Here is a 15,580-nt window from a genome sequence, read left to right as displayed (position 1 = left end):
CTTCTTCTGAACCAAACACAGTGTGTTTTTAATTTTCCACCACAACTATCATGTCCCCTCTTAATCTCCTCTTTTCCAAATGAAACATACCCAATTCCTTCAGCCTTTGCTCATATGGCTTGCATTCCATCCCTTTAATCATCCTTGTCGCTTGCCTCTGGATCCTTTCCAGTTTCTCTACATCCTTTCTATACAGCGGTGACCAAAATTGGACACACTACTCCAGCAGTGAATACAGCAGTACTATCACCTCCTATGACTTGCATTATATGCCTCTGTTCAGTGATGAGCTGCCAAAATCTTAACAACGGGTTCCATCCTCATCCCACGAGGGCGTCATTGCCCACCCCCACCCCCTGGGACTCCTGCCCCATCCAACCCCCCCGCGTTCCTTGACGCCCCCCCAGGATCCCTGCCCCATCCACCCTCCCCCCCGACTGCCCACAGAACCAGGCAGGAGGGTCTCGTGGGCCACCGTAGTGGGTGCCCACCCCACCCCTAAGAGCCAGAGGCACTTGCCGGGGGCGAGGGGGGGAGTCCCGGCGATGCTTACCTAGGGCAGCTCCCAGGAAGCATCCGGCAGGTCCCTCTGGCTCCTAGGGCGGGGGAGCATAGCTGGGGGGGGGGAGCAGGGGGAGCGGCTGCTCCCCCCCCACTGATCACATCAAAAGTGGCACCTTAGGCGCCAACTCCCTGGGTACTATGGGGCTGGAGCACCCACGGGGAAAATTTGGTAGGTGCAGAGCACCCACCGGCAGCTCTCTGCCCCGCGCCCGGCCCCAGCTCACCTCTGCTCCGCTTCCACCTCCTCCCCTGAATGCACTGCCCCTCCCGCCCCCCCACCCCCGCTTTCCATGAATCAGCTGTTCAGTGGGAAGCCGGGGAAGGCTGAGAAGCAGGCAGCGGCTTCCAGCTCAGGCCGAGGGTGGCGGAGGTGAGCTAGGGCGGGGAGCGGTTCCCCTGGTCACCCCACCCCCCCGGCTTACTTGCTGTGGCGCGGGTGGCCCTCCTCGTGCCCCCCCGCCCGAGCTCACCTCCGCTCTGCCTCCCTGGGCCTGGGCCTGAGCCTGAAGCCGCCGCTTGCTTCTCAGCCCAACCCGGCTTCCCGTGCGAACAGCTGATTCGCGGGAAGCCTCGGGGGGGTGGAGAAGCAGAGCGGGGCGGCGTGTTCAGGGGAGGAGGTGGAGGCGGAGCGGAGGTGAGGTGAGCTGGGGCCGGGGGTGGGGCGGGGAGCTGCCGGTGGGTGCTCTGCACCCACCAAATTTTCCCCTTGGGTGCTCCAGGGCTGGAGCACCCGTGGAGTCGGCGCCTAAGGCACCACTTTGGGCCGGTTAAATTTAGAAGCCCTTTTAGAACTGGTTGTCCCTCGCAGAACAACCAGTTCTAAAAGGGCTTATAAATTTAACAACCGGTTCTAGCGAACCGGCTCCAGCTCACCACTGCCTCTGTTAATGCAACCCAAAATAGTATTTGCTTTTTTTGCAACAGCATCAGATTGTTGATTCATGTTGAGCTTGTGATCCACCACAACTCCCAAATCCTTTTCAGCAGTGCTGCTGCTAAGCCAGTTATCCCCCATTCTGTGTCTGTGCATTTGGTTTTTCTTCCCTAATTGTAGCACCTTGCATTTTTGTGTTTGTAGAATTTCATTTTGTTGTCGGTAGCCGAGTTCTCCAATTTAGCAAGATCCCTTTGAATTTTAGTTCTATCCTCCAAAGTGTTTGCAGCTTTGTGTCATGCAGATCTGATCAGGATGCTCTCTATTCCTACATCCAGGTCATTAATAAAGATGTTAAATAACACCGGATCCAGAACAGATCCCTGTGGAAATCCACTTGAGACCTTTCAATATAATGTCATTCCATTAATAGCTACTCTTTGTTTGCAGTTGTTTAACCAATTTTGTATCCACTTAATGGTAGCGTAGTTCTACCAAGCCTGTATTTCTCCAGCTTACTTGTGAGCATGTCATGTGGGACTATGTCAAAAGCCTTGCTAAAGTTCAGGTATATTATGTCCACCTTATTTCCCCTATCCACCAAACCAGTTACCTTGTCAAAGAAGGAAATCAAGCTTGTTTGGCACGATTTGTTCTTCGTAAATCCGTGCTGGCTGCTAGTGATCACCCCTTAATCCTCCAAATATTTGCAAATTGAATGTTTTATATAGTGCTCTAGTAGTTTCCCGGGTACTGAGGTCAGGTGGACTGGTCTGTAGTTCCCCGGAACCTCCTTTTCCCCCTTTTTAGAGAAGGGTACTAAAGTTAGTCCTTCTCTAGTCTTCCGGAACCTCATCTGTCATCCATGAGTTTTCAGTTATTATTGCCAGTGGTTCCAAGATTTCTTCAGCTAATTCCTCCAGCGCTTGGGGGAATAGCATCCACCCCTGCTGACTGAATTCATTCAAATTAGTCAGAAGATCTCTGATGTGTTTTTTACTTATCCTGATCTGCATCCCTTCCCCTTCATTCGTCTCTGGTCACGTTATTTTTTGTGTGAAGACTGAAGCAAAGTACGCATTGAGCAGCTCCACCATCTTATCATCTTCCTTTACCAGCTCACCTTCTCCATTGAGCAGCGGACACATGCCATCTCTGATCTTTCTTTATTGCCTGGAACCCCTTCTGGTTTGTGTCTAACATTTCTTCTTTGAGTGCTTGCTCATGTCCATGCCATATTAGGTGTCTGTGCTTGCCACATGCACTGGTGCTGGAAGATTTTCCCCTTAGCAGTGTCTGTAGGGGACCGGCTCTGGTGCCCTCTGGAGTGGCACCTGTATAGCGCAGTATAAGGGGCTCCGCTGGCTCCCCCCACCCTCGGTTCTTTCTTGCCACCAGTGACGGTGCTGGAACGTCTGCTGCTTCGGCTAGTGTTGTTTTGTTCTCTGTTCTTGCAAACTTTTGAAAATCTGTAAAATGGTTGTGTGTATAGTTTCTTAGTTAAACCCTTAGTAGTAGTTCTCAACTCTTCGTTAGTCCCAAATGGGACTCAGCAGGGGGACAGGGCATGCCCCGGTCCCCAGGCTTTACACCCTGCTATCGCTGTAAACAACCTGTGCCCATCAGCAATCCACATACCAGCTGCCTAAGGTGCTTAGACGAGGGGCACATGTGCCATATCTGCAAATGACAAGTGCTGTATCTGAAAATCCTTTAAACCTAGGACGAAGAAGGAGCGCGAAACTCACTGAAGGGTGCTCCTAATGGAGTCGGCACTCACTCCGGCACCAGAGCAGTGGTCCGACTCTGCACTGAGCACTGTGGCCTCCATGCGCAGTGCTCCACCAGCGCCGTCCATGAGCCAGCACTGGTCTTCCTCCATGGCTCTGGTCATGAAGGCGAAGAAGAATGTGACGGGATGCTCTCCTACCTCCCTCAAAGGAAAGGAGAGGGATGGGGGCGAGCCACGACCCATGCCGGGCAGCTCAACACAGCCTTCAGGAAGTTGGGCCTCATCTCAAGTCGAGCGGTGCAGCCCATCCTGTACTTTTGCCTGCAACTCCAGATAGTGGTGCAGGTCATGACCATCTTCAGATGGCATCGACACTTGAAGCGCTTCAGGCAACTCAGGTGATCCTGACACTCCCAGTGCCGCCCTTACTGGCTCCCGTGGTATCTTGGTCTCGGGGAAAACCCACTTTGGGACCTCTGTGTGTGTGTCTATAGGCACTGACTCCATGGGTGCTCCGGGGTTGGAGAACCCACAGGGAAAAATTAGTGGGTGCTCTTCACCTACTGACAGCCAAGCTCCCCTCACCCCGTGCCCCACCTCCTCCTCCTCCCCTGAGTGTGCCGCCTCCCTGCTCCTCCGCCTACCTCCCAGCACTTCCCGCCTGGTGTTAGCATGCTCCAGGTGGGAGTGGGAGGAGCAGGAATGTGGCATGCTCAGGGGAGGAGGTGGGGAAGAGGCGGGGCCGGGGCAGGGATTTGGGGAAGGAGTTGGAATAGAGGCAGGGAGGGGGTGGAGTTGGGGCAGGGACTTTGGGGAATGGGTTGGAATGGGGGCAGGGAAGGGGGTGGGAAGAGGGGGGGCAGGGGTGGGGCCTCATGGAAGGGGTGGAGTGGGGGTGGGGTTGGAGGCAGCGGGTGGGGGTTTGAGCACTCAGGGGAAAGCGGGGAAGACGGCGCCTGTGTGTGTGTTCCAGCCTCAGTGGCACCGTTCCCCATCAAGAGAGACGTCCCACCAGCGCTTGCCTTTGTGAAGCTGTCACACCGCGGCACAAAAGAGGCAGGCTCAGCGGGGCCCCCTTTGGTCCTTGCACCAGGGGCATGGATCGAAGGACTTGAGGCATTCCTCACCAGTAGATTGGCACAGACCCTCTGGGGCATGTGCCACCTGGCAAGATCTGTAGAACGGTCCCCGACCAACTGCAAGGGCCCAGTACTGATCACAGGACCGATCGGGGAGCAGAGCCCGCCAATTGCCCGGTCATCATTGCCCATCTCCTAGGAGGAGATTGCCTTTCTCAGGACATTCCTCCTGACAGCCAGCCTGTAGTGGCTCCCGGTCCCGTTTGACATCCCAGTACCGGTTGAGCAGCGTGAGGCATGGATTGCCGGGTGTCTGATGCAGATCCACCGAACGCCATTGGTCTCCAAAACCCTGACCAAGGCACCCGACTCGCTCAGACAGGTCAGCTTCGGGTTGAAGTGACAGGCACCAGTCGGACAAGAGCCACCATTCTGCTCGTTTCTGGTTGCCCGGTACTGACTGCTCCACTTACAGCTCCAGCATGGAGCAATGTTCACTGACTGCGGGACAAGCCCTGGTACCTACGGTGATGCCAGCATCGACAGCACCGAAACCGGTTTCATAGCGATAGCAAAGTTGCCAGCACCATGGTACCTGTGGAATCCTTGGGGATTCACTGAACCGTCCCAGGCTACCCAATCGGTGTCAGGAGCCTTGGAGAAACCAGTGGCCTCAGTATTCTGTCCCCCTTCGGTGCTCGAGGCTTCAGGGTGTAAACCCGGCAAGTCCAGGAGGACCCGGGGGAGGAAGGTGCTGGATCACCAGTGAACGTGGAGGTTCCCGCGGCACTGTGATAGCCTCGTCTGGCGACGACAAGGACGATCATGGGCCCCCTTACCCGGTTCCTCAGGATGACGCCAGAGCGCACCAGGAACTTTTGAAGAGGGTCGCTTCCAACCTGGGGCTTCAGGCAGAGGAACTGGAAGAGCCCTCGGACTCTGTTTGATGTCCTCGGCTCCTGCCAGGGTGGTCCTACCCCTTCATGAAGGGGTTTCCAAAATCACTAATGCCCTGTGGCAGACCCCCTCTTCCTTGGCCCCTATCTCTAAGAGGGACAAACGCAAGTACTTTGTGCCAACCAAGGGGCATGAGTACTTATACTCCCACCCTGCCCCCAATTCTCTTGTGGTAGAGGCGGTTAACCACAAAGAGAGGCAAAGACAACCCGGGGCCATCCCCAAAAATAAAGACTCGAGGAGGCTGGATCTCTTTGGACGTAAGATTTATTCATCTTCCAGCCTTCAGCTGAGAGTGGCCAACCACCAAGCCCTTCTTGGCCGGTATGACTTCAATATGTGGCAAGTCATGGCCAAGTTTGAAGAGTCGCTCCCTGAGGCTTCCAAAGAGGGGTTCCGAACAATCCTCGATGAGGGCACAACCGTGGCCAGGGCAGTCCTCCAGGCAGCTTCAGACGCTGCTGATGCTACTGTTCTTACCCCAGCTTCCGCTATCTCCATGCGGCCAGCCTTCTGGCTGCTCCTCTCTGGCTTTTCCTCTAAGGCTCAGCAGTCAATGCAGGATTTGCCCTTTGACAGCTGAGTCCTATTTGCGGAGCAAACAGACAGCAAGTTGCATGGCCTCAAGGACGCCCGCACCACCTTGGGTCTTTACGTCCCAGCCTCGGCGCATAAGCAGTTCAAACCGCAGCAGCCTCAGGGCCAGGGGAGCCAGCCTCGGCAGGACCAGCTCCACAAACGAGCCAAGGGCTACAAGCACCGTCTAAGCCAACCTGCTCAACCCGTGCCAAGCAAGGGGCCAAATGGTCATTTTAAGCATGCGCCTGAGGGCGACCTACCAGACTATTCCCACGATCCATCTGTCCCAGTGTTCTTAAACCACCTTTCCCTTTTCCTCCCTGCTTAGACCGCTGTAACCTTGGACCGATGGGTCCTCAGCACAGTGGACCAGGGTTATACCCTCCTTTCTACCCCTCCCCACACCCGCCTTCCCCATCCTTCTTCAGGGACCCCTCTCACAAGAGTCTCCTTGCACAGGAGGTAAAGGGGTTGCTACAGCTGGGTATGGTGTAAGAAGTTCCTTTCGAGTACAGCAACAAGGGGTTCTTTCCCAGTACTTTTTAATACCAAAGGCCATGGGTGGTCTACGGCCCATCCTGGACCCACGAGATCTCAACAAGTACCTCCTGAGGTCTGTTCCAACCCTAAACTTCTATGATTCTATGGCTTCAACGATCCATTGTTTTATGAATTACAAAAGTATCTGTAACTGTGTCATTATGACAGAAATCATCTGTTAGAGTAATTCCTGATAAGCTAAAAGTATCTCTTGATAGATCATTATCTTATTAATCATAGAAAACAACTGCAACATATTGGTTACCAGTAGTCTCTTTCTGGGCATATGGACTAGATCATTTAAAGTTCAGTTTAGGTTCTGCTTGAATACAAAGAATTATAAATACAAGGCATGCTGGGACTTTGGTTCACCTACAAAGAATAAAAAGAGTTATGGTAGTTTGGTTCATTTACTAAGAAGTTAAATCAGTATAACCAGTTTTAAACCAATATAAGAGAGGTCAAACTCAAAAGTTGCAGTGGTTGAACTAAACCGATTTGCTAAACTAGTGCAACTTCTGTGCGTACACATGCCCTTAGCTAAACCAATTTAACCCCAGGGTTATCTGATTTAATTGTGTGTGTGTGTTGGGGGCTTGCAGAGATTTAACCACTTAAAAATCAGTTCAGTTAAATCAGTGCAACTTTGCGAATGTAAACTAAGCCAAAAGCCCACACAGACACTAGGGGAAATAGGTAAACCAACTGTATGCAAAGTAAATAAATTGGAAAATATTCTCTACTTGTGTTATTTGTAAAAAAAAGCTCAGGCAGAATGTGACTATTGAATTGACAGACTCATTTTTATAAAGAAGTGTTACACAATAAAATATTTTTATAGATTAAAGCTTATTTACATAAGAAGGACTTGTTTTATTTCTTCAATAGGAGTCAGAGCTCTGGCCTTGTCTTGCCCTTATTTACGTGAAGCTTCATTTAAAAGATGCTGCAATGTATCAGACAACGGAGTTCTTGCTCTGGCGCTCAACTGCCATCTTCTACAAATAGTTAACTTAGGCAGCTGCTCAGGCATCACCGATGCATCCCTGCATGCGCTTGGACAGAACTGCAGATTTCTACATAGTGTGGATTTTTCATCTACTCAGGTAACTAAAACGGCACCAATAAAAATGTCAATGACAGTGATATAAATAAAATGAAGAGGTGAGTTTTATTAATTGCATTTTAATTTAGCTGTGTCTTAGCAAGTTTTTAAGATTCAAAATGCCAAAGGCACATATAGTTCCAGACACTATTTCCCAATGAAATGGTATTAAATATGTCCTGTCTTCTGATAATGTAAACGTATTCTCTCCAAGTGAGAGTTACTCATAACGATATCGAACCTGGAGCACAGATGCATTTTTTTTTTTTTATTAAGGCCTGTCAGGTATCAGAGTTTTCTTATTGTGCTGTTGGTGTTACTCTGTGCCATAGGAATATAACCTTACACCAGTTAGAAGGACTAATTGGTCTGTGTGGGGGATAACATGCTGAATTGTATGAGTCATACAACCAGTAAAAGCATAAGACAAACTATAAACACCTGATGATAACTAATTTTTCACTTCTCAAGGTTCAGTCACTCTTGAAAGAAAGAGTTGAATGTGCAAAACAAAAGGTCTGAGTGCATTGTACTCTGAGTCCTCCACTAAATTTATGCGTTATTAATAATATGATCAAGACAACACTTAATCTGTGCCAGGGCTTGCCTAGGGCTCAGCACCTCTAGGCTTGGCAGCTCATAGCCCCGGCACTTCTAGGCTTGCTGCGTCAGTTATGAAAGTAAAAAAAGATTGCTTGAACCTCGGCACCTCTTTCATTACAAATTAAGCACTGGATTAAGCTGGGATTTTGGTCCTGTTTTGTGACTTTTTTTCTTCAAAGTAATAAGTGTCCTGGCATTTTATGTTCCATGTAAAGCTAGTGGTTTTTTTTCTTTTTCCTTTTTGAGAAGCTTCTTAGTGTTCTGAATCGTACAAGGCGTAGTGGAAGGCACTGCCTCAGACCCACAGAGTTAACTCTCTAATTTAGACAGACCTCACAGTTGAAATGGTTCCTTTGGTGATTTTTTTCATTTAAAGGCTTGTGAAAGAAGTATGTGTTAAGAGACAGGATTTGAAGGAGAAGAGGGTAGTTGACTGCTGCACAAGGAGGAGGAAATTTCCAATCAGAGGGGGGAGCATGGAAGAATGCATGAAAACCAGAGTGGGAGAAGGAGTGGTTGGGGTGGTGCCTTGAATGGACTTGCAGGAGAGAAGTGGGGATGAGGAAGAAATAAGAGCAGAGCTGTATGCAGGAACAGTGGAGAGCAGAGGTTTGCAAACTACAATGGGGCTCAGCTCTCATGTGCAGCAAGGGAGGTGTCAGTTCCCTGATTTCCTGTCCTTCGCCCTCTGCTGGAGCGAAGGGGAGAGAGCATCTCCTGGTCTGGCAACTAGACCAGTCCACCACGGGCCTTAATTTGATTGGGCATGGCGCAGCAGCCAATCGGAGGGGAGGGAGTAGAGGGGGAAACCACTGCTTCCTTCCCTCCCTCCCTCTCTCTGAGAGAATCACCACACGAAAATAATTGGGTGAAGGGAGGAGAATACACTGTGATGTCTGGGGGGTGGAGTGGGAAGCCTACACTGGGGGCTGCCTCAGAGACCGGGGAAAGGAGAGTGGGGACAGTTGACCCTTAATCTAAACTTAACAAAAATTCATATGCTAGTGTGCTTAAGATAGTGGTAATAATTAAAGGGATACACAATTAGGGATACACAAAACATATTTTATTTGAATAGGTTTTGCAAAACAAGTCCAAAATAGTAGGTTGTGGGGGGGGAAGGGGATTTTTGGTCTGTGTAACAGCATTGATTTATTGAGACCATTGGGAAGTATATTGATGGGGCCAAGTGGGTTGTCTCTTTGCAGGAGAGGGAAGGAGCGTGCACTGAGAGCAGGAGGACGTTTGCCAGACCTGTGGGGAAGGGAGGTGGAGGCATGGGAGTCTGCACTGGAGAAAACCCATGCTAGGTAAGGCCTGGGAGGCCTGGGCATGCTTCTGATAGAGCAGCACAGCAAGTCTCGTCAGCCTGAGAGAGAAAGAGAACATGGAGTGAGGAGAGAGGGCTAGGAGGAGGGAGAGCTGCTGCCAAGGCACCCTGCAGCCTCAGAAAGAGCAGTGGATGGAGAGATTCTGTGTTTTGGGGGAAGGAATTATTTGCTAGATCTGACTGAGAGGTGAGGCAAGGAGCCTGCAGTGGTTTTGCAGTGCAAGTTACCATGTGATTTCCATTCCAAGTGGAGGGTGGGGAAGCCTTGTTACATCTAGATCATATTATACAAGTCAGATTATTGGTGTTCTAGTTGGCTGCTCACATTTAGGTTTGGAACATGTGAATTTCAGTTTGTGTTTTCTCAGTAAACTATGGGGAGGCACAATTGGCTTTTGTTTTTCCTTAGCTTAAGGAGACTCACTATGACAAAGTTTGAGAACCCGTAGTGTAGAGCAAAGCCATGGACCAGAGTCTTGAAAGTGAGGGAAAGTCGCTGAAGGATTTAAAACAGGGGAGTGACATAGTCTGGGCAATGAAAGGGAGAGAGAGCTGCTTTTTGCTGCAGCATTTATTGTGCAGACTGAGGGTGAAAACTGGAAATCTGAGTACAAGAAGTTGCAAGAGATGAGCAAACCGTGGACAGGGTTTTAGTGGAAGGAATGGACAAGGAAGGTTGGAGAGATTGTGGAGGAAGAACCAACAGGGTTTCTCAACAGCCTGGATTTGGAGGGAGAAGAAAAGAGAGGAGTCAGACATGACAGCAAGGTTTCAAGCCTTAGTGACTGGGGAATAGTGGAACTATGGACTGTGATAGGGCATGATGCAGGGGGCAGAGAAAGATAAGGAATTCAGTCAACACTGATGTAAGGATTTCTTTATGTTGAGTTGAGCAAGTCATGGAGTTGAAATCTGAAGGCAGGTCTACACTACAGGGCTAAGTTGACCTAAGTTACACAGCTCCAGCTAAGTGAATAACTGGAGTCAACGTAGCTTCAGTCGACTTATTGCGGTGTCTACACTGTGCTGCGACGGAAGAAACTCTCCCATTGACTTACCTTATGCTTCTCCAGCTAAGTGAATAACTGGAGTCGACGGGAGTGCCATCGGTGGTTGATTTAGCGGGTCTTCACTAGACCCGCTAAATCGACCCCCGGTGGATCGATTGCCGTACATCGATCCCTCAGTAAGTGGAGACAAGCCCCGAGATTTGAGACTAAACACAACAGGTTTTTATTTTAAATACCCTTCATATCTCCTTCAATTTCACCAGAAGCAGAAAATCAGAAATCCTTCTGAACTTCTCTTCTAGTATCTTTATTAATACTGTTAGTACCTGTTAGTAGATATTAACCATTTTAGTCCCCTTTTCCTTTTTGTATTTTTAATTCTTGACATATTAATTGTTCTCCCAAAATCTTTATGGTATTAGCAAAAAGTGTGTTTGAACAATAAGGCCAGAGTGTCGGTTTATAACCTGAGAGTAACCTATGTTTAGGAATTTCACATGATTATTAGACTGCACTTCGTTAAGACTGGTGCCTCCAAGTTTGTGGTAAAATAGATGTCCAGGGAAGAGGTACCCTCAAACTAGTAAAAGTGTCAACAGAAATAGAGAGAGAGAGAAGGTGGGTGAGGTAATATCTTTCATTGGACCAACTTCTGTTGGTGAGAAAGACCAGCTTTTCTTCAGGTGTGGGAAACGTTTCTCCTCATCTCTCTAATATTCTGGGACTGACATGGCTACAACTCCTCTTCCTCTTTAACATTCATTGACTCCATATAAGGAAACAATTAGCTTTCGTTTATCACGCGTCAAAACTGTTAAAGAGGATAGTTCTTGGGAATGGTTTTGATAACTTTTCAAATAATATAGACACTGTCAGATCTGAAATTCTTTCACAAGCTTTCAAAGTGCTGACTCATTTTTTGGTTTGTCTTCACATATAGCTCTTTAGAAGAAGATGCTACTATACCAGTGGGAGTCAGTGTAATTAATCTACCTCCTCAAGAGGCAATAGCTATGTCGAGGAAAGACGCTCTCCTGTCAACATAGCACTGTGTACATGGGAGGTTAAGTTGGTATAACTACATTGTTCAGGGATGTGGATTTTTCACACCCCTGAGCAACATAGTTATACTGATATGTCTGAAGTGTAAACCTGGCCTCGATCTTGGGAAAGCTGTGGTTGGAAAAAATTTGTCAGTGGAGCTCCCTCACAAATGCTGTTGCTATGAAAGCTAGGGATTTGTGCTTTCTCTGGCTTCTGTTCAAGTTTCTACCAAGCAAAGTTAGTTCAAAAAGGCTAACAAGCCTGCAATTGCATGGGACCGTGAGTCAGAGACAAGTTGAAATATGACACTGTTTGTGTTCCAGTGCTGTGTGATATTAAGTAGGAGCTGAGTCCTACTGATTGAGAGATGTCTGGAGATAATAATTTGTCCCCTCGGGTATAAGGAGAATTACCAGCAATTTTCCCACCATTGGTCTAGCATAAGTGCAGCTCCATTTATTTCTTAGTGATAGAAGCACTAACAAAGACTAGAACTACTAGGGCAGGAAGTGAAAACAGATGATATAGGGGTAACAGAAAGAGGGTGGAATAGTGACCATGACTGGATTATGTAGGTATTGAAGGGTATGTGCTGTTCAGGAAAGACAGAAGTGAAGGTAGAGGTGGTGGAGTATCTTTGTATATTAATGATGAGGTAGACTGTAAAGAAAGAAGAAGCAATGGAATGGATAAAAAGGAACTCTATTTGGGTCAAAATTACTTTGGGGAAGACAGGTAACAGAGGCTGCACTGGGATAGTGCTTGTGGTCTGCTAGAGGTCCCCAGGATCCAATATGGATATGAAGAGAGACCTATTTAATATTTTAATGAAATAAATCCAACTGGGAATTGTGTGATTATGGGAGATTAATTTCTCAGATATAGATTGGAGGACGAGTGCTACTACTAATGGTAGGGCCCAGATAGTCCTGCATGTGAGAGCTGACAGATAGTCACTGAACCTATTTTAGATTTAGTATCGATAAGTAGTGAGGACCTCATAAAAGATGGGACACTAGATGGGAAAGGCTCCAAGTTACTACAGAGAATTCTTTCCCAGGTTTTGGCTTCGGCCCTGGGCAGTGGGGCTCGGGCTTCAGCCCCAGGCCCCAGCAAGTCTAAGCCAGCCCTGGCAACCCCATTCAAAGCAGGTTGCAACCCATTTTGGGGTCCCGACCCATGGTTTGAGAACCACTGGACTAGATTATCACTATGGTCCCTTCTGATCTTAAAGTCTATGAGACTGGCGGGAGGCGTTTTTACCACTGTCATCTAACCATGTATAAACTCCTTCACAAGAAACTGACTTCTACCTTTGCTATGCCAATGGTGGGAGAAATGCTGAATGTTACCAGTATAGATACAGCCTTAACATTGTCCCTGGCTGGAGCACATTGCTCGTTGTTTCCTCCTTTTAGCAGGAAACCTATATGTGCTAACTCCTTAGCACTCTTTTCCCAAAACATCAGGTCTGGCTACCCCAAAATGCACACTTCCCATAATAGTAAGATTGCTCCGTTTCCCAGCCCAAGTTAACATAGTAGAGAAGTTTCTTTCTCCGGCAAAATCAGGAAAGATTGGAGTTGACATTTATGATATTTCTAAGATAAAAAATAATTCCCTCATTTTAAAAACTGAATTCTTTCAAGTCTTCTGTAAAATTCATAAAGAATCAAAAAAGGCACAAGCCCAATTTTAAAAAATCTTGCAGGTCACCCTTAAGAGCTAAGGCATACTATATTATTAGTTTTTTTATAAGCTTAATTCTTTTCCTTTGCTGTCCCCTCAGAGAACTAAAGGTATTCTTCAGTCCTCATATTGTGTATTTGCTGCCTACCGTGTTATACATTGTGGGTAAGATTGTTTAAGCCCTTATATAGGCGCATGTAGGGAGGGAGAGCATACAAAGACATACCTACACGCAGCCTGCTGGACGAGAGGAGCTGGGACAAACTTAAAGGATGGTTCAGGATGTAAAGTTCCCATGTATGTGATGCCACTTGGATAGGCTTAGGGAGACACAGTCCCACCCCAAACTCTGCGTGGAGTTGGATGTTTCTGAATCCCTCCTATGCAGGCCAAAGACTAAAGGCCACAGTTTTGCCCGGTGTTATATGGAAAGTTTTTCTTTTCTTCTGGTGGGGTGGCTCACACATGAGCTATCTGTGTTGTCCTTGTGCCAGATTGCTTGGTTTCAGTTAGCTTTATATTTGTGTTGATGTGTCTTCATTTATTATTTTAATCATAGAATCATAGAACTGGAAGGGACCTCGAGAGGTCATCTAGTCCAGTCCCCTGCACTCAAGGCAGGACTAAGTATTATCTAGACCATCCCTGACAAGTGTTTATCTAACTTGCTCTTAAAAATCTCCAATGGTGGAGATTCCACAACCTCCCCAGGCAATTTATTCCAGTGCTTAACCACCCTGACAGTTAGGAAGTTTTTCCTAATGTCCAACCTAAACTTCCCATGCTGCAATTTAAGCCCATTGCTTCTTGTCCTCTCCTCAGAGGTTAAGAACAATTTTTCTCCCTCCTCCTCATAACAACCTTTTATGTACTTGAAGACTATTATCATGTCTCCTCTCAGTCTTCTCTTTTCCAGACTAAACAGACCCAGTTTTTCCAATCTTCCTTCATAGGTCATGTTTTGTAGACCTTTAAGCATTTTTGTTGCTCTTCTTTGGACTTTCTCCAATTTGTCCACATCTTTCCTGAAATGTCATGCCCAGAACTGGATACAATACTCCAGTTAAGGCCTAATCAGCGCGGAGTAGAGCGGAAGAATTACTTCTCGTGTCTTGCTTACAACACTCCTGCTAATAATCCCAGAATGATGTTTGCTTTTTTTGCAACAGTGTTACGCTGTTCATCCATATTTAGCTTGTGGTCCACTATGACCTCCAGATCCCTTTTCACAGTACTCCTTCCTGGGCAGTCATTTTCCATTTTGTATGTGTACAACTGATTGTTCCTTCCTAAGTGGAGTACTTTGCATTTGTCCTTATTGAATTTCATCCTGTTTACTTCAAACCATTTCTCTAGTTTGTCCAGATGACTTTGAATTATAATCCTATCCTCCAAAGCACTTGCAACCCTTCCCGGCTTGGTATACTCCACAGACTTTATAAGTGTACTCTCTATGCCATTATCTAAATAATTGACACAGATATTGAACAGAACTGGACCCAGAACTGATCCTTGTGGGACCCCACTCGTTATGCCCTTCCAGCATGACTGTGAATCACTGGTAACTACTCTCTGGGAACGGTTTTCCAACCAGTTATGCACCCACCTTATAGTAGCTCCATCTAGGTTGCATTTCCCTAGTTTCTTTATGAGAAGTCATGCGAGACAGTATCAAAAGCCTTACTAAAGTCTAGATATACCACATCTATCGCTTCACCCCTGTCCACACGGCTTGTTACCCTGTCAAGGAAAGCTATCAGGTTGGTTTGACAAGATTTGTTCTTGACAAATCCATACCAACTGTTACTTATCACCTTATTATCTTCTAGGTGTCTGCAAATTGATTGCTTAATTATTTTCTCCATTATCTAACCAGGTACAGCTGACTGGTCTGTAATTCCCCAGGTTATCCTTATTTCCCTTTTTATAGATTGCCAGTATATTTGCCCTTTTCCACTCTTCTGGAATCTCTCCAGTCTTCCATAACTTTTCAAAGATAATTGCTAATGGCTCAGATATCTCTTCAGTCAACTCCTTGAGTATTCTAGGATGCATTTCATCAGGCCGTGGTGACTTGAAGACATATAACTTGTCTAAGTAATTTTTAATTTGTTCTTTCCCTAATGTTTTGTATTCGTTTCATTGTATGGCAGTTTTATGTCTGTTGATTTATGTGCCATATAAATGTTTCAAAGAAATGATATCACACTTTGAGAGTCTAACGGACAAATTCTGTGGTCTTTGCTATTTCCTTCCTTAGGCAAGACTTTCACTAAAAATAAATTCTCATACTGCGAAAGCAGCTAAATGTCAGCTGAGCTAGATTTACTGTTTTAAATGGCAAAACAAATAGTGTTATTTGTAGACAAGCAAAAAAGAACAAATTCATTTAACATACACAGAGTATAACATTATTGAATAATTCCATGAGAAAAATTCACGGTGTTATAAATTGGGTTAAGCCTAATTTAAAC

The 15,580-nt window shown here is 46.9% G+C and overlaps 1 protein-coding gene across 4 annotated transcripts in view; it reads left to right on the top strand.

Annotated features, from left to right (window-relative positions):
* The window catches only part of AMN1 (antagonist of mitotic exit network 1 homolog), a 55,562-nt gene that overhangs the window by 27,823 nt on the left and 12,159 nt on the right, over positions 1-15,580 (top strand). For all 4 annotated transcript variants that reach the window (XM_074939444.1, XM_074939420.1, XM_074939437.1 and 1 more), the window contains one exon: positions 7,214-7,431. In XM_074939444.1, coding sequence (XP_074795545.1) covers positions 7,214-7,431 — 218 coding nt within the window. The remainder of the gene's footprint in view (positions 1-7,213; positions 7,432-15,580) is intronic.

This window comes from Natator depressus, chromosome 1 (assembly GCF_965152275.1).
Source record: "Natator depressus isolate rNatDep1 chromosome 1, rNatDep2.hap1, whole genome shotgun sequence".
NCBI lineage: Eukaryota > Metazoa > Chordata > Testudines > Cheloniidae > Natator > Natator depressus.
This window is presented reverse-complemented; position numbering and strand designations above follow the sequence as displayed.